Source organism: Ranitomeya imitator, chromosome 7 (genome assembly GCF_032444005.1).
Source record: "Ranitomeya imitator isolate aRanImi1 chromosome 7, aRanImi1.pri, whole genome shotgun sequence".
In the NCBI taxonomy this organism is placed as follows: domain Eukaryota; kingdom Metazoa; phylum Chordata; class Amphibia; order Anura; family Dendrobatidae; genus Ranitomeya; species Ranitomeya imitator.
Window position 1 is genome coordinate 224,504,709 of NC_091288.1, and position 25,041 is coordinate 224,529,749.

Below are 25,041 nucleotides of genomic sequence, written 5' to 3' on the forward strand. Positions count from 1 at the left end.
TGTATTGATTATCGTCTTCTTAATAAGATCACGGTCAAGTTCCAATACCCCTTGCCTTTGCTTACTGATTTGTTTGCTCAGATTAAGGGGGCTAGTTGGTTTGCTAAGATTGACCTCCGAGGGGCATATAATCTTGTTCGTATTAAACAGGGTGACGAATGGAAAACTGCATTTAATACGCCCGAAGGCCATTTTGAATACCTTGTGATGCCATTTGGGCTCTCTAATGCTCCATCTGTGTTCCAGTCTTTCATGCATGATATTTTCCGCAATTATCTTGATAAATTCATGGTCGTATATTTGGATGATATTTTGATTTTTTCCGATGATTGGGAGTCTCATGTGAAGCAGGTCAGGATGGTGTTCCAGATCCTTCGTGATAATGCTTTATTTGTGAAGGGGTCTAAGTGCCTATTCGGAGTTCAGAGGGTCTCTTTTTGGGGTTTTATTTTTTCTCCCTCGTCTATAGAAATTGATCCTGTTAAGGTCCAAGTTATTCATGACTGGATCCAACCCACATCTGTGAAGGGTCTTCAAAAATTTTTGGGCTTTGCTAATTTCTATCGCCGTTTCATTGCCAATTTTTCCAGTGTGGTTAAGCCCCTTACTGATTTGACGAAGAAAGGCGCTGATGTGATGAATTGGTCCTCTGAGGCTGTTGAGGCCTTTCAGGAGCTTAAACGCCGATTTACTTCTGCCCCTGTGTTGCGTCAACCGGATGTTTCTCTTCCTTTTCAGGTTGAGGTCGATGCTTCTGAGATTGGGGCAGGGGCCGTTTTGTCTCAGAGGGAGTCTGATGGTTCTTTGATGAAACCGTGTGCTTTTTTTTCCAGAAAGTTTTCGCCTGCGGAACGCAATTATGATGTCGGCAATCGGGAGTTGTTGGCTATGAAGTGGGCGTTTGAGGAGTGGCAACATTGGCTTGAGGGAGCTAAACACCGTGTTGTGGTCTTGACCGATCATAAGAATCTGATTTACCTTGAGTCGGCCAAGCGGCTGAATCCTAGACAGGCTCGATGGTCCCTGTTTTTCTCCCGTTTTGATTTTGTGGTCTCGTATCTTCCGGGATCTAAGAATGTTAAGGCTGATGCCCTCTCTAGGAGTTTTTCACCTGATTCTCCTGGAGTCCTTGAGCCGGTTGGCATTCTTAAGGAAGGGGTGATTCTTTCTGCTATCTCCCCTGATTTGCGGCGGGTGCTTCAGGAATTTCAGGCTGATAGGCCTGACCGCTGTCCAGTGGGGAAGCTGTTTGTTCCTGATAGATGGACAAGTAAGGTAATTTCTGAGGTTCACTGTTCAGTGTTGGCTGGTCATCCTGGGATTTTTGGTACCAGAGATTTGGTTGCTAGGTCCTTTTGGTGGCCTTCCTTGTCTCGCGATGTGCGTGCTTTTGTGCAGTCCTGTGGGACTTGCGCCCGGGCCAAGCCTTGCTGTTCCCGCGCTAGTGGTTTGCTTTTGCCTTTGCCGGTCCCTGAGAGGCCCTGGACGCATATTTCCATGGATTTTATTTTGGATCTTCCTGTTTCCCAGAAGATGTCTGTTATCTGGGTTGTTTGTGACCGGTTCTCTAAAATGGTCCATCTGGTACCTTTGCCTAAGTTGCCTTCCTCCTCAGATCTGGTTCCATTATTTTTTCAGCATGTGGTTCGTTTGCATGGCATTCCGGAGAATATTGTGTTTGACAGAGGTTCTCAGTTTGTCTCTAGATTTTGGCGGGCCTTTTGTGCTAGGATGGGCATTGATTTGTCTTTTTCTTCTGCATTTCATCCTCAGACAAATGGCCAAACTGAGCGAACTAATCAGACCTTGGAGACTTATTTGAGATGCTTTGTGTCTGCTGATCAGGATGATTGGGTGGCTTTCTTGCCGTTGGCCGAGTTTGCCCTTAATAATCGGGCTAGTTCGGCTACTTTGGTTTCACCTTTCTTTTGTAATTTTGGTTTTCATCCTCGTTTTTCTTCTGGGCAGGTTGAGCCTTCTGATTGTCCTGGTGTTAATTCTGTGGTGGACAGGCTGCAGCAGATTTGGACTAATGTGGTGGACAATTTGACGTTGTCTCAGGAAAGGGCTCAACGTTTTGCTAACCGCCGTCGGTGTGTTGGTCCCCGGCTTCGTGTGGGGGATTTGGTTTGGTTGTCTTCTCGTCATGTTCCTATGAAGGTTTCTTCTCCTAAGTTTAAGCCTCGGTTTATTGGTCCTTATAAAATTTCTGAAATTATTAATCCGGTGTCTTTTCGTTTGGCTCTTCCTGCCTCTTTTGCCATCCATAATGTTTTCCATAGATCTTTGTTGCGGAGATATGTGGTGCCCGTTGTTCCCTCGGTTGACCCTCCTGCCCCGGTGTTGGTTGAGGGAGAGTTGGAATATGAGGTTGAGAAGATTTTGGATTCTCGTTTTTCGAGGCGGAGGCTTCAGCATCTTGTCAAGTGGAAGGGTTATGGCCAGGAGGATAATTCTTGGGTTGTTGCCTCCAATGTCCATGCCACCGATTTGGTTTGTGCTTTTCACTTGGCTCGTCCTGATCTGCCAGGGGGCTCTGGTGAGGGTTCGGTGACCCCTCCTCAAGAGGGGGGTACCTTTGTGAATTCCGCTCTTGGGCTTCCTCCGGTGGTTGTAAGTGGCACTTTTGTGAGTTCTGCTCTTGGGCTCCCTCTTGTGTTTTCTAGTGGTATGGCTGCTCCTTGGAGTTAGCTGTCATCAGCTGCCTCCACTTATCTTCTCTTCTGCTCGGCTATTTTGGTCTGGCTCTGTCTTCAGCCAGTGCCACTTGTAAATGGTTCCAGGTTGGATTCACATCTCTTTGGAGTTGCCTGTTATCCTGACCAGTTCAGCTAAGCTAAGTTTTTGCTTGCTCTTTTCTGTCCATAGATTGTGGACTTATCCATTCTGTGCTTTCTATGTTTGTCCAGCTTATCAGTGTGTATTAATTCTGTCTTGCTGGAAGCTCTGGGAAGCAGATTTACCCTCCACACCTTTAGTCAGGTGTGGAGTTTTTTTTTGTAAACTCTGCGTGGATTTTTGTAGTGTTTTATACTGACCGCACAGTATTCCATCCTGTCCTATCTATTTAGCTAGACTGGCCTCCTGTGCTCATCCTGGTTTCATTCTGTGTATGTCTTTTCCCTCTCCACTCACAGTCATTATTTGTTGGGGGCTAATCTATCCTTTGGGGATTTTCTCTGAGGCAAGATAGTTTTCCTGCTTCTTTCTTTAGGGGTAGTTAGCTCTTAGGCTGTGACGAGATGCCTAGGGAGAGTTAGGAGCATTCCACGGCTACTTCTAGTGTTGTGTTGAGCTTAGGGACTGCGGTCAGTACAGTTACGATGTCCTTCAGAGCTCGTTCCATGTTGCTCCTAGACCACCGTATCATAACAGTTGACATTACTTCAGTGGATGACAAGGAAGTAGACATTACACCAGTGGATGACCAGCTAGCGGACATTACTCTAGTGGATGATCAAGGAGTGGACATTACTCCAGTGGATGGCAAGGTAGTGGACATTACTCTAGTGGATGATCAGGGAGTTGACATTACTTCAGTGGATGACCAGTAAGTGGATATTACTCAAGAGGATGAAGGGTACGTGAACATTACTCCAGAGGATGACCAGGTAGTTGACATTACTTCAGTGGATGACCAGGAAGTGGACATTACTCCAGTGGATGACTAGTGGACATTACTCCAGTGAATGACCAGGGAGTGGACATTATTCTAGTGGATCACCAAGTAGTGGACATTACTCCAGTGGATGACCAGGGAGTGGACATTACTCCAGTGGATGACCAGGGAGTGGACATTACTCCAGTGGATGACTAGTAGACATTACTCCAGTGGATGACCAGGGAGTGGACATTATTCTAGTGGATCACCAAGTAGTAGACATTACTCCAGTGGATGACCAGGGAGTGGACATTACTTCAGTGGATGACTAGTAGACATTACTCCAGTGGATGACCAGGGAGTGGACATTACTCCAGTGGATGACCAGGGAGTGGACATTATTCTAGTGGAACTATTTGGGAGTGGACAGCATCGCTCATGCATTTATTTGCGGTATTATACTTACATCTTGGGTGTTTTTCATTGATTTCAGTCCTATCTTTGGCCACCACCATCTTTGTGGACATAGAACAGCCAGTCGTCTTCCAGAACAGTGACCCCAGCTTCGGACACCAGGTCATACAGCTGGAAAAATGGTGAGAGAATTATCTGCTGCATTCTCTATACTAGAAGGTCCAGAAATGACAATCATCCTTGGGGAGAGGGCATCTCATGACATGTCTGGTGTCTCATTACAGGGTGATCGTTAGTGCCCCCTGCTATCCAGTGTCAACAGATAAAACTGGTCAGTTATATCGCTGTGATCCACAGTCCACGAGCTGCTTTCCCATCACGATCCCTGGTAATAATGTGCTCACATTCCAGCAAGTGAGAGATCTGATAAAAATAAAGATCTGATACATTGCTCAATCCATGTAATAGAAAACATATGTGTCCAGAATGATCCTATTCTCAGACCTGCTTGTGATCTGCTGCAGGATCTCCAGACGATGATCACATCTCTCTTGGGCTGTCTCTGTCCCGTCAGGAGAAACCTCTTCAGTTACTGGTCGGTGACTTGAGTATTTTACAGCTTTGTGCTCTGTATTTTATTTCTTATGTCCAGGTGCCATAGTATTGGCTCGGTCTTTTTCACATGTCTTACCTTTATATTTTACATGTCATCTTGTAGGATTCTTCTTCTTTATATGTCCTGTTTTATGTATCATGTTCTAGGTTTTCTTCATTACTCCTTGTCCCATGTTTTATGTGTTATGTTGTAGGATCTTCTTTATTCTTTGTCCCATGTTTTATGTGTTAAGTTGTGGGATCTTCTTCTTTATTCTTTGTCCCATGTTTTATGTGCCATGTTGTAGGATTCTTCTTTTTTATTCTTTGTCCTATGTTTTATATGTTATGTTGTAGGATTATTCTTCTTCATTCTTTGTCTTACGTTTATGTGTTATGTTGTAGGATTCTTCTTCTTTCTTCTTTGTCCTATGTTTATGTGCCATGTTGTAGGATTTTTCTTCTTTATACTTTGTCCCATGTTTTATGTGCCATGTTGTAGGATTCTTCTTTTTTATTCTTTGTCCTATGTTTTATATGTTATGTTGTAGGATTCTTCTTCCTTATTTTTTGTCCCATGTTTTATGTGCCATGTTGTAGGATTCTTCTTCTTCATTCTTTGTCCTATGTTTATGTGTTATGTTGTAGGATCTTCTTTATTCTTTGTCCTATGTTTTATGTGTTATGTTGTAGGATCTTCTTCTTTATTATTTGTCCTATGTTTATGTGTTATGTTGTAGGATTCTTCTTCTTTATTCTTTGTCCTATGTTTTATGTCTTATGTTGTAGGATTCTTTTTCTTTATTCTTTGTCCCATGTTTTATGTGCCATGTTGTAGGATTCTTCTTCTTTATTATTTATCCTATGTTTTATGTGCCATGTTGTATAATTATTCTTCTTTATTCTTTGTCCCATGTTTTATGTGCCATGTTGTAGGATTCTTCTTCTTTATTATTTGTCCCATGTTTTATGTGCCATGTTTTAGGATTCTTCTTTATTCTTTGTCCCATGTTTCATGTGCCATGTTGTATAATTATTCTTCTTTATTCTTTGTCCCATGTTTTATGTGTTATGTTGTAGGATCTTCTTTATTCTTTGTCCTATGTTTTATGTGTTATGTTGTAGGATCTTCTTTATTCTTTGTCCTATGTTTTATGTGTTATGTTGTAGGATCTTCTTCTTTATTATTTGTCCTATGTTTATGTGTTATGTTGTAGGATTCTTCTTCTTTATTCTTTGTCCTATGTTTTATGCCTTATGTTGTAGGATTCTTTTTCTTTATTCTTTGTCCCATGTTTTATGTGCCATGTTGTAGGATTCTTCTTCTTTATTATTTGTCCTATGTTTTATGTGCCATGTTGTATAATTATTCTTCTTTATTCTTTGTCCCATGTTTTATGTGCCATGTTGTAGGATTCTTCTTCTTTATTATTTGTCCCATGTTTTATGTGCCATGTTTTAGGATTCTTCTTTATTCTTTGTCCCATGTTTCATGTGCCATGTTGTATAATTATTCTTCTTTATTCTTTGTCCCATGTTTTATGTGCCATGTTGTAGGATTCTTCTTCTTTATTATTTGTCCTATGTTTTATGTGCCATGTTTTAGGATTCTTCTTTATTCTTTGTCCCATGTTTCATGTGCCATGTTATAGGATTCTTCTTCTTTATTCTTTGTCTTATGTTTTATGTTGTAGGATTATTCTTCTTTATTCTATGTCATTTTTTATATGCTTTGTTATTGGATATTTCTTTTTTTTTACCTTTGGCTTCTACTTTATTTACTTCTACGTTCCTTGTTCTTCATCCTATGCACTTCCTACAATGTAACTCTTCTGTTATTTTCTATGAGGCTTGTGGACCAACCCTGAGGAGAAGCTGTGGAAGTAACATGTATGTGAATGGCCGCTGTTACCTACTGGATGGCAGTCTACAGGTGCTGAGAACTCTGCCCCCTTCTCTTCCAGGTATCTGCTCCTCAGAATGTGACTGCTCAGCAGACGCTCTTATACGTACAGCTCCTGCATGCCTCCTCTATGTCTTTTGGATTCATGGTAGTCCACTGGTTACCTCTGCTACCTTTCAGGGTTGATAATAATCTCCAATGTTTACATTTATGCAGAATCTTTATATTCTTCATGCATATCCATACATTTTCCAGGGTGCACTGATTGTGGCCAAACAATTAAAAAATAAGCTTAAATGGAGATTGGTTTTCTATAAACCTGACTATAAAGGTGTCGTGAAAGGTGCACCATGATGCCAACCACTGATCTCTTGCTAAAAAGTCTCCACATAAGAAGAATTTGTGAGCCAAACTGAATCACTGTGTGGGGAAGGAGTATTACTACATCCCGTGTAATATAGGAGAGGCCTCCATCCTGTGTAATATAGGAGAGGCCTCCATCCCGTGTAATACAGGAGAGGCTTCCATCCCATGTAATATATGAAAGGCCTCCATCCCGTGTAATATAGGAGAGGTCTCCATCCTGTGTAATATAGGAGAGGCCTCCATCCCGTGTAATATAGGAGAAGCCTCCATCCCGTGTAATATAGGAGAGGCCTCCATCCCGTGTAATATAGGAGAGGCCTCCATCCCGTGTAATATAGGAGAGGCCTCCATCCCGTGTAATATAGGAGAGGCCTCCATCCCGTGTAATATAGGAGAAGCCTCCATCCCGTGTAATATAGGAGAGGCCTCCATCCCGTGTAATACAGGAGAGGCTTCCATCCCATGTAATATATGAAAGGCCTCCATCCCGTGTAATACAGGAGAGGCCTCCATCCCGTGTAATATAGGAGAGGTCTCCATCCTGTGTAATATAGGAGAGGCCTCCATCCCGTGTAATACAGGAGAGGCCTCCATCCCGTGTAATATAGGAGAGGCCTCCATCCCGTGTAATACAGGAGAGGCCTCCATCCCATGTAATATATGAAAGGCCTCCATCCCGTGTAATATAGGAGAGGCCTCCATCCCGTGTAATATAGGAGAGGCCTCCATCCCGTGTAATATAGGAGAGGCCTCCACCCTGTGTAATATAGGAGAGGCCTCCATCCCGTGTAATACAGGAGAGGCCTCCATCCCATGTAATATAGGAGAGGCCTCCACCCTGTGTAATATAGGAGAGGCCTCCATCCCGTGTAATACAGGAGAGGCCTCCATCCCGTGTAATACAGGAGAGGCCTCCATCCCGTGTAATACAGGAGAGGCTTCCATCCCATGTAATATATGAAAGGCCTCCATCCCGTGTAATACAGGAGAGGCCTCCATCCCGTGTAATATAGGAGAGGCATCCATCCTGTGTAATATAGGAAAGGCCTCCATCCCGTGTAATACAGGAGAGGCCTCCATCCCATGTAATATATGAAAGGCCTCCATCCCGTGTAATACAGGAGAGGCCTCCATCCCGTGTAATATAGGAGAGGCCTCCATCCCGTGTAATACAGGAGAGGCCTCCATCCCATGTAATATATGAAAGGCCTCCATCCCGTGTAATACAGGAGAGGCCTCCATCCCGTGTAATATAGGAGAGGCCTCCATCCCGTGTAATACAGGAGAGGCCTCCATCCCATGTAATATATGAAAGGCCTCCATCCCGTGTAATACAGGAGAGGCCTCCATCCCGTGTAATATAGGAAAGGCCTCCATCCCGTGTAATACAGGAGAGGCCTCCATCCCATGTAATATAGGAGAGGCCTCCATCCCGTGTAATACAGGAGAGGCCTCCATCCCGTGTAATATAGGAAAGGCCTCCATCCCGTGTAATACAGGAGAGGCCTCCATCCCGTGTAATATAGGAAAGGCCTCCATCCCGTGTAATACAGGAGAGGCCTCCATCCCATGTAATATAGGAGAGGCCTCCATCCCATGTAATATAGGAGAGGCCTCCATCCCGTGTAATACAGGAGAGGCCTCCATCCCGTGTAATATAGGAGAGGCCTCCATCCCGTGTAATATAGGAGAGACCTCCATCCCATGTAATATAGGAGAGGCCTCCATCTCGTGTAATACAGGAGAGGCCTCCATCCCGTGTAATATAGGAAAGGCCTCCATCCCGTGTAATACAGGAGAGGCCTCCATCCCATGTAATATAGGAGAGGCCTCCATCCCATGTAATATATGAAAGGCCTCCATCCCGTGTAATACAGGAGAGGCCTCCATCCCGTGTAATATAGGAAAGGCCTCCATCCCGTGTAATACAGGAGAGGCCTCCATCCCATGTAATATAGGAGAGGCCTCCATCCCGTGTAATACAGGAGAGGCCTCCATCCCATGTAATATATGAAAGGCCTCCATCCCGTGTAATACAGGAGAGGCTTCCATCCCGTGTAATATAGGAAAGGCCTCCATCCCGTGTAATATAGGAAAGGCCTCCATCCCGTGTAATATAGGAGGGACCTCCATCCCGTGTAATATAGGAAAGGCCTCCATCCCGTGTAATATAGGAGAGGCCTCCATCCTGTGTAATATAGGAGAGGCTTCCATCCCGTGTAATATAGGAAAGGCCTCCATCCCGTGTAATACAGGAGAGGCCTCCATCCCATGTAATATATGAAAGGCCTCCATCCCGTGTAATACAGGAGAGGCCTCCATCCCGTGTAATATAGGAAAGGCCTCCATCCCGTGTAATACAGGAGAGGCCTCCATCCCATGTAATATATGAAAGGCCTCCATCCCGTGTAATACAGGAGAGGCCTCCATCCCATGTAATATAGGAGAGGCCTCCATCCCGTGTAATACAGGAGAGGCCTCCATCCCATGTAATATATGAAAGGCCTCCATCCCGTGTAATACAGGAGAGGCCTCCATCCCGTGTAATATAGGAAAGGCCTCCATCCCGTGTAATACAGGAGAGGCCTCCATCCCATGTAATATAGGAGAGGCCTCCATCCCGTGTAATACAGGAGAGGCCTCCATCCCGTGTAATATAGGAGAGGCCTCCATCCCGTGTAATATAGGAGAGGCCTCCATCCCATATAATATAGGAGAGGCCTCCATCCCGTGTAATATAGGAGAGGCCTCCGTCCCGTGTAATATCGGAGAGGCTTCCATCCCGTGTAATATAGGAAAGGCCTCCATCCCGTGTAATATAGGAAAGGCCTCCATCCCGTGTAATATAGGAGGGACCTCCATCCCGTGTAATATAGGAGAGGCCTCCATCCCGTGTAATATAGGAGAGGCCTCCATCCCGTGTAATATAGGAAAGGCCTCCATCCCGTGTAATATAGGAAAGGCTTCCATCCCGTGTAATACAGGAGGGGCCTCCATCCCATGTAATATAGGAGAGGCCTCCATCACGTGTAATATAGGAGAGGCCTCCATCCCTCGTAATATAGGAGAGGTCTCCATCCCGTGTAACATAGGAGAGGCCTCCATCCCGTGTAACATAGGAGAGGCCTCCATCCCGTGTAATATAGGAGAGGCCTCCATCCCGTGTAATATAGGAGAGGCCTCCATCCCGTGTAATATAGGAGAGGCCTCCATCCTGTGTAATATAGGAGAGGCCTTCATCCCGTGTAATATAGGAGAGGCCTCCATCCTGTGTAATATAGGAGAGGCCTTTATCCCGTGTAATATAGGAGAGGCCTCCATCCTGTGTAATATAGGAGAGGCCTCCATCCTGTGTAATATAGGAAAGGCCTCCATCCCGTGTAATATAGGAGAGGCCTCCATCCTGTGTAATATAGGAGAGGCCTCCATCCCTCGTAATATAGGAAAGGTCTCCATCCCATGTAATATAGGAAAGGCCTCCATCCCGTGTAATATAGGAGAGGCCTCCATCCTGTGTAATATAGGAGAGGCCTCCATCCTGTGTATTATAGGAGAGGCCTCCATCCCGTGTAATATAGGAGAGGTCTCCATCTCGTGTAATATAGGAGAGACCTCCATGCCATGTAATATAGGAGGGGCCTCCATCCCGTGTAATAGAGGAGAGGCCTCCATCCCGTGTAATATAGGAGAGGCCTCCATCCCTTGTAATATAGGAGAGGCCTCCATCCCATGTAATAGAGGAGAGGCCTCCATCCCGTGTAATATAGGAGAGGCCTCTATTCCGTGTAATATAGGAGGGGCCTCCATCCCGTGTAATAAAGGAGAGGCCTCCATCCTGTGTAATATAGGAGAGGCCTCCATCCCGTGTAATACAGGAGAGGCCTCCATCCCATGTAATATTGGAGAGGCCTCCATCCCATCATCCCATGTAACATAGGAGAGGCCTCCATCCTGAGTAATATAGGAGAGATCTCCATCCCGTGTAATAAAGGAGAGGCCTCCATCCTGTGTAATATAGGAGAGAACGCCATCCCGTGTAATGTAGGAGAGGCCTCCATGCCATATATTATAGGAGAGGCCTCCATCCTGTGTAATATTGGAGAGGCCTCCATCCCATGTAATATAGGAGAGGCCTCCATCCCATGTAACATAGGAGAGGCCTCCATCCCGTGTAATATAAGAGAGAACGCCATCCCGTGTAATAAAGGAGAGGCCTCCATGCCATGTATTATAGGAGAGAAATCCATCTGGTGTAATATAGGAGAGGCCTCCATCCCGTGTAATATAGGAGAGAACGCCATCCCGTGTAATAAAGGAGAGGCCTCCATGCCATGTGAGAGGCCTCCATCCCGTGTAACATAGGAGAGGCCTCCATCCCGTGTAATATAAGAGAGAACGCCATCCCATGTAATAAAGGAGAGGCCTCCATGCCATGTATTATAGGAGAGGTATCCATGCCATGTATTATAGGAGAGAATTCCATCTGGTGTAATATAGGAGAGGCCTCCATCCCGTGTAATATAGGAGAGAACGCCATCCCGTGTAATATAGGAGAGGTCTCCATCCCGTGTAATATAGGAGAGAACGCCATCCCGTGTAATATAGGAGAGGCCTCCATCCCGTGTAATATAGGAGAGAACGCCATCCCGTGTAATATAGGAGAGGCCTCCATGCCATGTATTATAGAAGAGAAGTCCATCTGGTGTAATATAGGAGAGACTTCCATCCCGTGTAATTTAGGAGAGGCCTCCATCCTAGTTAAATCTGGTGGTGAACTTTAATTTTTGCCTTGTTGAATGATCCCTGCAACTGTCAGTTCATTGGCGAACACGGATGAGATAAGCAATTTAATATCTCAGCCTTTTCTTTGTCTTCTGTAATTATCTTGTTATCATCATCTTTTAAGGTGCCGATACTATCTGTTTTTTTCTTTTTGACATTGATGTATGCAAGGACACAGCATTTCTTCTCAATTATGCCGGAAGTAAATTGTGTAGGCCAAGAATCATAAACTGTTGTCTGAAGTATTAACTTTTCTTGTAGGACAAATATTTACCTCTAAAATTATCTCCTACAGTTTCTTTTCTGTTATCTTTGCAAAACAGTAATGCATGGCCACTGAACAATGATGTTTGCTGATATGTTGATTACATACATTGTCCATGCTAGTGTAACACCCCAGGTTCCTGGTTGTTACAGTAGCATTGATTTCCTCACTGGGAGAGTGATGTCATGCTTGGAAGCAAGGAAGGATCCCTTTATCAGGTATTCACAAATATGCAACATGTTTTTACTCCAGGCAAAAAGGGGGAGCTCTGATCCAGCTTGTGGGTAGCTCCTGGCTACCTGGCTACCATATATTCTGGCTGCAGGGAAAGTAGTCAGTCTGTCAGAGGGACAGAGCACAGTCAGCTTGTGAGAGAGACAGAGAGAGTCAGGAAGACTGAAGGGGCTGTGCAGCCACGTGAGGTGCTGCAGCTCCTGAAAAGGAGAGAGAAAAGAACAGAACAAGCTGTAGAAAGTGTGATGGAGGAAAAGGAGCAAAGGAAAGTTGAGAGCTGGAGAGAGAAGCTGCGACTGGGCTTCGTCCACGCTGAGCGCAGATATCGGTAGCCGGAAGACCAAGGTTGTGGGGATAACTCAATGCACCCACGGCAGAAACTGGTGGACAGCAGATTGCAAGTTACATATCCACCATTAACACCTGAGGACACAGTAGCAGATAGAGCCACGGTCGTGATAGAGATCCTGTGAAAAGGCTCGAGCTACCTGTCATACAGGTAGTGTCCTACCTACAAGGGTGACAGAGAGAAAACGTGAGGACCTTGTGTGAGGCCTAAGGCAGCAGGGTACTACAACACCATGCTAGTAGGAAGGCTTCCAACCCCACCTGGTAAAGGGGATTCCAGATTCGCTTCCAAGCCAGCTGGACCTTGCCTGTACCTGTGATCCAGTACCCTGGACGGTGGCTGCCTGAATTCATCAGTAAACCAGGTAAAATGACTGTAATCCTGTGTCCTCCGTTTATTTTCCGGCATCACGCCATCCTTGCCAACCACACCGGGATACCTGGGGACCCAGCTTCACCTGTAGGAAGCCATACCATCCCTGCTGCCATAACATCACCCCAGAGGACCCCTTTTAAGCAGTGTCGCCCCCCCCCCCCACCAAGTACCACAGGTGTCGTCACAAACTTTTATTATTTCACAAACCCCTTTAAAGACATTTCCTTTAACATGGGCGCCCAGGGCCACGGACCAGGTCACTGCTGCTGTGACACATCCCTTTAAGTACCAGACCCGGTACCGAGTACCTGGCGGGCGTTCCAACTTGGCGTCAGGAACAGGATGGACCGAACAAGCAGACTTGGTCTTCTGCCCCTCAAAGACTGTGCTTTACTGAGAAATTAGTGAACTATTGAATTGCCGCCATTGCTGTCCCATACTGTGCACTGGGGGTGTGACATCGTGGGCAGCACTAGAACAAGAGCGCTAAAAGCTATGGCCGCCCATTTTAAATACTTCTGCACATACCAGTCAGCAAGTGATATCCACCTCCTGATCCTAAGTGGCGGGAGAAAGAAAAAGAAGAAGCTACACCCTTGCAGGAGAGAGAGCGGGAACCGGACCTAGGGACAGAGAAGAACCAGGATGACAAGATGGTGAGTGGCAAGGACCTGGAGCGTGGGGTGGAAGCTGAGGACTTCCCCAGCAACCAGGATGAAAGCCACAGCAAGCTGTCAACAGAGGTCCCGGAGTTCCTGAAAGCGGAAGTAGAGGAGCTCAGCGGCCAACTCCTGCGGATGCAGCTGAGCACTGTGACCAAATGGAAAGAGGCACTGAAGGTGAAGCTGCAGGAGCAGTGTCCTATCCGCCGGCCCCTGATTCCAGCGGAGGAGACGACCGACATTGGGACACAGCCAAGAGCAGGTACTGTCGCCGACCTTGCCCCAGTAGCAGAGGAACTCCTAGTGGGCCCATTAGGTGCACCACCATGCTGTGAACCTGGCCGGGTTCAGACCCTTTGGGAATGGGACTGGGCCTCTGGCATAGAGGCCGATTCAACCTGCCAATATACCGGGGGAAGTATATGCCAAGAGGACGGTATACCGCTGGGTGAACCCTGGAACGGACCTAATCGGATTCCCAGGGGTAGATCGAAAGGAAGGTGAAGAGATGGCCGTCCTCAGCTGGGAGGAATATCAGCAGCAGCTTGCCCATAAGTGGGAAGCGAAAGATAAAGAACGCCAGGCCAGGCGTAAAGCATTTGATGAGAGGGATCTGCAAGCCAAGGCCCAGACTTGCAGAGACAGACAAGCAAACCAGGGTGCGCTCAGGCAGGGCATTGTAGTTGCCTTCAGACTAAAAGGAAGCTGGGGATTCATAAAGGAGCCAGACCTTTTATCAGAGGTGTTCGTCAATAGAAGGGATGTGCAATCTCACCTCCTGGAAGGACACCCGGACAGGGACTTATATCCAGAGGACAGTGCAATCTACACCTGGCATATGGGCGACAAGGGATGGTATGCCTTGAACATCAGGAAGTACAAAGACTCTGCTCCTGATTTAAAAGTTACCAGGCCTAAGACACCAGCAGCGCCAATTCTATCTAGTGCCAAAGTGGTCGCAGCTACAGCACCAGTCCCCAATGCCTTCACTAAAACAACAGTTTGCACAATGACTACCACTGAGACTGCCATGGCTACAGCACCAGTTGCCATGCGTACACAGGCCACACAGACCCCTATCACAGGACATGATTTGATAGTACATGATTTCATAGTGCAGCACCCCAGAGTCCTGGTCATTGAAGTAATAACATTCTCTTCTAGGGAGAGTGATGTTATGTTTGGAGGCAATGAAGGAGAACTCTTTGTCAGGTAACACAATGCATGCAACATGTTCACACTACAGACCAGAAGGGGGAGCTCTAAGCCTGTTTAAGGAACTCCCCTATAAGAACATCCTGATCTGGAGGGAAAGGGTTCAGTTGCTGTCAGGAAGTAGAGGAGTCCTGTGGCCTGAAGTGCTGCAGCTCCTAGGAAACAGACAGATAGAAAGCAGAACATATTGTAGTAAGCGTGAAGGAAAGCAGAGCAAAGGAGAGGATATCAGAGGGAGATCAGCCAGGAGCAGGCTGCTTTCTTCTGAGGCGCAGAAATCCGGTGGCCGGAATACCGAGGGAGTAAGGATCTCTACGCTTTACTTCACAGACCGGCAGGACAGATATTTCTACGGTACCTGTCCGACCTATACCCAGGAGGCACGGTGGCAACTCCCAGGGGCCGGGGTGTGCTAGAGTCCCTATAAACCGCCTCAAGCCACCAGTCATACGGGTTTGTCCTATCCTATCTGGGGGACAGAGAGAGAGACATAACATCTACAACAGTTGTGAGGACCTTATGAGAAGCTTAGCAGTAAGAGACTACAACACTGCAGCGCAAAGGAAGGCTACTGATTTCCACCTGGATAATGGGACTCTGGATTTGCCTCCAAACCGGCCTACCCTGTGATCTGGTGCCCTGGACTGTGGATGCTGAAGCCTTCAGTAAAAAGGTAAAGAGACTGCAACCTTGTGTCCTCGTTCTTCACTGCGCCTCTCACCATCCACCATCTACACTCTGGGAAGCCCTGGGGACACACTTCACCTGTGAGAAGGTATACCATCTAGCTGCCATAACATCACCCCAGCGGACCCCTTAAAGCAGCGTTGGTCATCCTGACCGAATACCACAGGTGGCATCACGAACATATCCCTTTAAAGACCTTTCCCTTTTACACGGACGTCCCAGGGCCACGGACCGGGTCAGCCACCGTGACATTCCCTTGTGAAATGCAGGACCCGGTACCGAGTACCCCGCTGCCCTGACGGGGCGATCCATTTGGCCCTGACCGTTTTGTGTTACCAGGAGTTACATTAGCCCATGAACTTCCAAGGCCAGGAAGAAGCCAGTACCAGGAACAGCCCTGGAAACAGCAAAAGTAAATAAAAAGAGTGATGTGACTGAGACTGTGAATAGTTAATATTCGTTTAACCTGGCAAGGTTTCTGTAAAAAAAAGAGTTCAACAATTCTTTTTTTTTTAAAAGGACACTGAGGCCATGGACAGTGAATGGTCCACAAACTTTTATGTAAATAGGGGTAATCGTCGTTTCATATTTAATATTTAGTGTAATAGAAAGTTCTATTTTGAAAGAGTTATATTTTACTTTGTAATAAACTTTTGCAACGTTCAAAGCTAATTACCTCCCATAAAGGGAAGCAAAAGTTTTTGCCAGTTGAAATGCATTCCCCAAAAATGTTTTGCATATGTCCTGTACTGTTGTTTTTGTTTTCCCAGTCTGGGAGTACTGTATTTAATGGGGGGGAGTGTAACACCCTAGGTTCCTGGTTGTTACAGTGGCATTGCTTTCCTCACGGGGAGAGTGATGTCATGCTTAGAAGCGAGGAAGGATCCCTGTCACTAGAGAGTTTGGTGGTGTTCCCAAACAGAGGAGGAAAAACTATGCAAATAGATTACATAATCAAATAATGCAGGTTGGCCTCATTCACATCTCTGTCCCCTGGATACTGGCTGAAGGCCAGTTGTGAACTATATAAAGAAACTTTTTCTTCTGGTCTGGGTGACACTACAGGATATCACCTTAAGGGACCACGGCCCCACCTGGAAGAACACAGGACTGCTTCATTGACCATCACTGAATCCCCAGAGACGTCTTAAAGAATCCAGGTTTGGACAATCAGGTCACCTGGCCACATACCTCACTGCTCTCGGTCAGCTTCCTAAGCTTGTCTTATCTCCTCGCTGTGGGGGCCTGCCGAAAGCGGGGAGCCACTGGTGGGGGTATTCGGCACTGGAAGCAGCTCTAATCCCGGGAGTCAGCGGAAGGGTGAGACTCTGTAATTTGCACCATCTTGGGTATTTGCTGGGACTGTTCTATATGCTATTGTGTGTTGATAGTTCAATAAATTACCACACTGTTCACCCTGTGTTGTCTGAGTAGTGTTCTGCCCACGGGGAGAGAGCGCGGACATTCAGTGGAATGAGCCCTGGTCCATGCAGTCTTTCTAAAGACAGCCGGCCAGGGGGACGAGAACACCCACTAACTCCCGTGTCTCCACAATATATTTCTATACATTTTTGGGATTTATTTTAATGTCGTTGGCGATTTGTTTCTCTGTAGATAACTTTGCAGCTTGATTTCTTTTTTACATTTCTTACATATATCATTATACTCCTGAAATGTTATTTCAATATTCTCAGCATTCGGGATTTCTAGTCCCTTTGTTTTAGTCTGATTAAACTTTGTACTGTGTTATTTGTCCATAATGGTTTCTTTTTATTCATGGACATTTTATTACCAGAGGGTGTACGTTTTCTACAGGATTCTAGTAGTATTTCTTTTAAAAATGCCCCATTTATGGTCGGTATCGCCAGTTACCATGACGTGGTCCCAGTTTTCCCAAAGTTCCAGGTTTTGGCATTTCTTCTTTTGAATGTTTGATTGAAAACTACATTGAAATTTCTCATATTATGGTCATTGCTTCCCAAATGCTTCCAGACCTGTAGATCTGAAATTCCATAGGACCTGTAGAATCTGGTCTATATGACAGAACCAGATCCAGCAGATTACCTCCCCTGGTCTATATGACAGAACCAGATCCAGCAGATTACCTCCCCTGGTCTATGTGACAGGACCAGATCCAGCAGATTACCTCCCCTGGTCTATGTGAGAGGACCAGATCCAGCAGATTACCTGCCCTGGTCTATGTGACAGGACCAGATCCAGCAGATTACCTCCCCTGGTCTATGTGACAAGACCAGATCTAGAAGATTACCTCCCCTGGTCTATGTGATAGAACCAGATCCAGCAGATTACCTCCCCTGGTCTATGTGACAAGACCAGATCTAGCAGATTACCTCCCCTGGTCTATGTGATAGAACCAGATCCAGCAGATTACCTCCCCTGGTCTATGTGACAGAACCAGATCCAGCAGATTACCTCCCCTGGTCTATATGACAGAACCAGATCCAGCAGATTACCTCCCCTGGTCTATGTGACAGGACCAGATCCAGCAGATTACCTGCCCTGGTATATGTGACAAGGCTAGATCCAGCAGATTACCTCCCCTGGTCTATGTGACAGGACCAGATCCAGCAGATTACCTGCCCTGGTCTATATGACAGAACCAGATCCAGCAGATTACCTCCCCTGGTCTATATGACAGAACCAGATCCAGCAGATTACCTCCCCTGGTCTATGTGACAGGACCAGATCCAGCAGATTACCTCCCCTGGTCTATGTGAGAGGACCAGATCCAGCAGATTACCTGCCCTGGTCTATGTGACAGGACCAGATCCAGCAGATTACCTCCCCTGGTCTATGTGACAAGACCAGATCTAGAAGATTACCTCCCCTGGTCTATGTGATAGAACCAGATCCAGCAGATTACCTCCCCTGGTCTATGTGACAAGACCAGATCTAGCAGATTACCTCCCCTGGTCTATGTGATAGAACCAGATCCAGCAGATTACCTCCCCTGGTCTATGTGACAGAACCAGATCCAGCAGATTACCTCCCCTGGTATATGTGACAAGACTTGATCCAGCAGATTACCTCCCCTGGTCTATGTGACAGAACCAGATCCAGCAGATTACCTGCCCTGGTATATGTGACAAGGCTAGATCCAGCAGATTACCTCCCCTGGTCTATGTGACAGAATCAGATCCAGCAGATTACCTGCCCTGGCCTATGTGACAGAACCAGATCCAGCAGATTACCTGCCTTGGTCTATGTGACAGAACCAGATCCAGCAGATTACCTGCCCTGGTCTATTTGACAGAACCAGATCCAGCAGATTACCTCCCCTGGTCTATGTGACACGACCAGATCCAGAAGATTACCTCCCCTGGTCTATGTGACAGGACCAGATCCAGCAGATTACCTGCCCTGGTCTATGTGACAGGACCAGATCCAGCAGATTACCTGCCCTGGTCTATGTGACAGAATCAGATCTAGCAGATTACCTGCCCTGGCCTATGTGACAGAACCAGATCCAGCAGATTACCTGCCTTGGTCTATGTGACAGAACCAGATCCAGCAGATTACCTGCCCTGGTCTATGTGACAGGACCAGATCCAGCAGATTACCTGCCCTGGTCTATGTGACAGGACCAGATCCAGCAGATTACCTCCCCTGGTCTATGTGACAGGACCAGATCCAGAAGATTACCTCCCCTGGTCTATGTGACAGGACCAGATCCAGCAGATTACCTCCCCTGGTCTATGTGACAGGACCAGATCCAGCAGATTACCTGCCCTGGTCTATGTGACAGGACCAGATCCAGCAGATTACCTCCCCTGGTCTATGTGACAAGACCAGATCTAGAAGATTACCTCCCCTGGTCTATGTGATAGAACCAGATCCAGCAGATTACCTCCCCTGGTCTTTGTGACAAGACCAGATCCAGCAGATTACCTCCCCTGGTCTATGTGACAGAACCAGATCCAGCAGATTACCTCCCCTGGTATATGTGACAAGACTTGATCCAGCAGATTACCTCCCCTGGTCTATGTGACAGAACCAGATCCAGCAGATTACCTGCCCTGGTATATGTGACAAGGCTAGATCCAGCAGATTACCTGCCCTGGTCTATGTGACAGAATCAGATCCAGCAGATTACCTCCCCTGGTCTATGTGACAGAATCAGATCCAGCAGATTACCTGCCCTGGCCTATGTGACAGAACCAGATCCAGCAGATTACCTGCCTTGGTCTATGTGACAGAACCAGATCCAGCAGATTACCTGCCCTGGTCTATGTGACAGAACCAAATCCAGCAGATTACCTCCCCTGGTCTATGTGACACGACCAGATCCAGAAGATTACCTCCCCTGGTCTATGTGACAGGACCAGATCCAGCAGATTACCTGCCCTGGTCTATGTGACAGGACCAGATCCAGCAGATTACCTGCCCTGATCTATGTGACAGAATCAGATCCAGCAGATTACCTCCCCTGGCCTATGTGACAGAACCAGATCCAGCAGATTACCTGCCCTGGTCTATGTGACAGGACCAGATCCAGCAGATTACCTCCCCTGGTCTATGTGACAGGACCAGATCCAGCAGATTACCTCCCCTGGTCTATGTGACAGGACCAGATCCAGCAGATTACCTGCCCTGGTCTATGTGACAGGACCAGATCCAGCAGATTACCTGCCCTGGTCTATGTGACAGGACCAGATCCAGCAGATTACCTGCCCTGGTCTATGTGACAGGACCAGATCCAGCAGATTACCTGCCCTGGTCTATGTGACAGAATCAGATCCAGCAGATTACCTGCCCTGGCCTATGTGACAGAACCAGATTCAGCAGATTACCTGCCTTGGTCTATGTGACAGGACCAGATCCAGCAGATTACCTGCCCTGGTCTATGTGACAGGACCAGATCCAGCAGATTACCTCCCCTGGTCTATGTGACAGGACCAGATCCAGAAGATTACCTCCCCTGGTCTATGTGACAGGACCAGATCCAGCAGATTACCTCCCCTGGTCTATGTGACAGGACCAGATCCAGCAGATTACCTGCCCTGGTCTATGTGACAGGACCAGATCCAGCAGATTACCTGCCCTGGTCTATGTGACAGGACCAGATCCAGCAGATTACCTGCCCTGGTCTATGTGACAGGACCAGATCCAGCAGATTACCTGCCCTGGCCTATGTGACAGGACCAGATCCAGCAGATTACCTGCCCTGGTCTATGTGACAGGACCAGATCCAGCAGATTACCTCCCCTGGTCTATGTGACAGGACCAGATCCAGCAGATTACCTGCCCTGGTCTATGTGACAGGACCAGATCCAGCAGATTACCTCCCCTGGTCTATGTGACAAGACCAGATCTAGAAGATTACCTCCCCTGGTCTATGTGATAGAACCAGATCCAGCAGATTACCTCCCCTGGTCTTTGTGACAAGACCAGATCCAGCAGATTACCTCCCCTGGTCTATGTGACAGAACCAGATCCAGCAGATTACCTCCCCTGGTATATGTGACAAGACTTGATCCAGCAGATTACCTCCCCTGGTCTATGTGACAGAATCAGATCCAGCAGATTACCTGCCCTGGCCTATGTGACAGAACCAGATCCAGCAGATTACCTGCCTTGGTCTATGTGACAGAACCAGATCCAGCAGATTACCTGCCCTGGTCTATGTGACAGAACCAAATCCAGCAGATTACCTCCCCTGGTCTATGTGACACGACCAGATCCAGAAGATTACCTCCCCTGGTCTATGTGACAGGACCAGATCCAGCAGATTACCTGCCCTGGTCTATGTGACAGGACCAGATCCAGCAGATTACCTGCCCTGATCTATGTGACAGAATCAGATCCAGCAGATTACCTCCCCTGGCCTATGTGACAGAACCAGATCCAGCAGATTACCTCCCCTGGTCTATGTGACAGGACCAGATCCAGAAGATTACCTCCCCTGGTCTATGTGACAGGACCAGATCCAGCAGATTACCTCCCCTGGTCTATGTGACAGGACCAGATCCAGCAGATTACCTGCCCTGGTATATGTGACAGGACCAGATCCAGCAGATTACCTGCCCTGGTCTATGTGACAGGACCAGATCCAGCAGATTACCTGCCCTGGTCTATGTGACAGAATCAGATCCAGCAGATTACCTGCCCTGGCCTATGTGACAGAACCAGATCCAGCAGATTACCTGCCTTGGTCTATGTGACAGGACCAGATCCAGCAGATTACCTGCCCTGGTCTATGTGACAGGACCAGATCCAGCAGATTACCTCCCCTGGTCTATTTGACAGGACCAGATCCAGAAGATTACCTCCCCTGGTCTATGTGACAGGACCAGATCCAGCAGATTACCTCCCCTGGTCTATGTGACAGGACCAGATCCAGCAGATTACCTGCCCTGGTCTATGTGACAGGACCAGATCCAGCAGATTACCTGCCCTGGTCTATGTGACAGGACCAGATCCAGCAGATTACCTGCCCTGGTCTATGTGACAGGACCATATCCAGCAGATTACCTGCCCTGGTCTATGTGACAGAATCAGATCCAGCAGATTACCTGCCCTGGCCTATGTGACAGAACCAGATCCAGCAGATTACCTGCCCTGGTCTATGTGACAGGACCAGATCCAGCAGATTACCTCCCCTGGTCTATGTGACAGGACCAGATCCAGAAGATTACCTCCCCTGGTCTATGTGACAGTACCAGATCCAGCAGATTACCTCCCCTGGTCTATGTGACAGTACCAGATCCAGCAGATTACCTCCCCTGGTCTATGTGACAGGACCAGATCCAGCAGATTACCTGTCCTGGTCTATGTGACAGGACCAGATCCAGCAGATTACCTGCCCTGGTCTATGTGACAGGACCAGATCCAGCAGATTACCTGCCCTGGTCTATGTGACAGGACCAGATCCAGCAGATTACCTGCCCTGGTCTATGTGACAGAATCAGATCCAGCAGATTACCTGCCCTGGCCTATGTGACAGAACCAGATCCAGCAGATTACCTGCCCTGGTCTATGTGACAGGACCAGATCCAGCAGATTACCTGCCCTGGTCTATGTGACAGAACCAGATCCAGCAGATTACCTGCCTTGGTCTATGTGACAGGACCAGATCCAGCAGATTACCTGCCCTGGCCTATGTGACAGAACCAGATCCAGCAGATTACCTGCCCTGGTCTATGTGACAGGACCAGATCCAGCAGATTACCTGCCTTGGTCTATGTGACAGAACCAGATCCAGCAGATTACCTGCCCTGGTCTATGTGACAGGACCAGATCCAGCAGATTACCTGCCCTGGTCTATGTGACAGGACCAGATCCAGCAGATTACCTGCCCTGGTCTATGTGACAGAATCAGATCCAGCAGATTACCTGCCCTGGCCTATGTGACAGAACCAGATCCAGCAGATTACCTGCCCTGGTCTATGTGACAGGACCAGATCCAGCAGATTACCTGCCCTGGTCTATGTGACAGAACCAGATCCAGCAGATTACCTGCCTTGGTCTATGTGACAGGACCAGATCCAGCAGATTACCTGCCCTGGCCTATGTGACAGAACCAGATCCAGCAGATTACCTGCCCTGGTCTATGTGACAGGACCAGATCCAGCAGATTACCTGCCTTGGTCTATGTGACAGAACCAGATCCAGCAGATTACCTGCCCTGGTCTATGTGACAGGACCAGATCCAGCAGATTACCTGCCCTGGCCTATGTGACAGAACCAGATCCAGCAGATTACCTGCCCTGGTCTATGTGACAGGACCAGATCCAGCAGATTACCTGCCCTGGCCTATGTGACAGAACCAGATCCAGCAGATTACCTGCCCTGGTCTATGTGACAGGACCAGATCCAGCAGATTACCTGCCCTGGCCTATGTGACAGGACCGGATGCAGCAGATTACCTCCCCTGGTCTATGTGACAGAACCAGATCCAGCAGATTACCTGCCCTGGCCTATGTGACAGAACCAGATCCAGCAGATTACCTGCCCTGGCCTATGTGACAGAACCAGATCCAGCAGATTACCTGCCCTGGCCTATGTGACAGAACCAGATCCAGCAGATTACCTGCCCTGGTCTATGTGACAGAATCAGATCCAGCAGATTACCTGCCTTGGTCTATGTGACAGGACCAGATCCAGCAGATTATCTCCCCTGGTCTATGTGACAGAACCAGATCCAGCAGATTACCTGCCTTGGTCTATGTGACAGGACCAGATCCAGCAGATTACCTGCCCTGGTCTATGTGACAGAACCAGATCCAGCAGATTACCTGCCCTGGTCTATGTGACAGGACCAGATCCAGCAGATTACCTGCCCTGGCCTATGTGACAGAACCAGATCCAGCAGATTACCTGCCCTGGTCTATGTGACAGGACCAGATCCAGCAGATTACCTGCCCTGGTCGGTTCATCTACCACCTGAGAGAGGTCATTGTCCTGGACTGTGGATAAGAACTTGCGGCTTTGCGCAGAAGCTTCTCTGCCCCGCGGAATGTCTGCACAGTTACCATCCCCCATTACCAGAGCCCGATCACCGCTTGCTGCAGCATTTCATTCCCTCCTGTTCCTCTATATTAGGAGGCTTGTAGCAAACCCCAGTTAGCAGCTTCCCATTAGCACCGCCCCCATGTACATTTACCTAGAGTGAGGCTACACTGCTGTAACTCCCCCAATGTCATCAGGTCTTAAATTGGATTTTATGAAGATGCACCCCTCCACTTTGTCTCCTGTCTTTTCTAAATGTAGTGTAACCCTCTATGTTGTCATCCAGTCATGGCTCTCGTCAGTCAGGTTTCCATAATGTCCACCACATCGTATTATGGGACATAAGAGTCTCCAGTTCATCCATTTTGTTTGCGAGACTTCTTGCATTTGCCTGCAGACGTTTAATATTATTAGCACATGTTACTCCTACTGTGCTCCGTTTCCTTGCATATCCCAGCCCCCTAAATCCTCATTGACCCCTACTTCCTCCCTCTGTCTACTCTATCTATCCCCTTATTAGCACAGCTACCCTCCCTACCCCCAGATCCCAAAGTAAAATCTTCTCCATCCGCCAGACCATTTTCCCCCAGCACAGCCGTACCCTTCACATTGAGGTGCAGCCCGTCCCTACCGTAGAGCCTGTAGACAAGAACAAAGCCGGCCCAGTTAGCCATGAACCCAAACCCTTCCTTCCTGCTCCAATTCCTAAGCCACTCATTTATCTCCCTAAGCTCCCGCTTCCTATCTAGTGACGCTCATGGCACTGGCAGTATTTCTGAAAACACCACCTTGGAGGTCTTGGCCTTCAGCTTCTCTCCTAGTCCCCTAAAATCATTCTTAAGGACCTTGCACCACCCTCTAATTTTGTCATTGGTACCAATGTGTACCATGACCGCTGGGTTTTTCCCAGCCCCACCCAGCAATCTGTCTATCCGATCCGCAATATGCCGAACCCAAGCACCCGGCAGACAACACACTGTTCGGCATTCACGGTCTCGGTGGCAGATGACTCTGTCTGTCCTCCTAATTACAGAGTCCCCACCACCACCATTTGTCTGATCTTTGCTGCACTCTTATTTCCCTCCTTTCTACAGCAGTTTTTGTGGTTGCTAGGAGCAACGCCCC

The 25,041-nt window shown here is 47.6% G+C and overlaps 1 protein-coding gene across 1 annotated transcript in view; it reads left to right on the plus strand.

The window, feature by feature from the left end:
- The window catches only part of LOC138646244 (integrin alpha-M-like), a 78,129-nt gene that overhangs the window by 23,690 nt on the left and 29,398 nt on the right, over window positions 1-25,041 (plus strand). Inside the window, exons 9-12 of the mRNA XM_069735711.1 lie at window positions 4,095-4,197; window positions 4,300-4,403; window positions 4,540-4,610; window positions 6,459-6,573. Of these exons, the coding sequence (XP_069591812.1) occupies window positions 4,095-4,197; window positions 4,300-4,403; window positions 4,540-4,610; window positions 6,459-6,573 (393 nt within the window). The remainder of the gene's footprint in view (window positions 1-4,094; window positions 4,198-4,299; window positions 4,404-4,539; window positions 4,611-6,458; window positions 6,574-25,041) is intronic.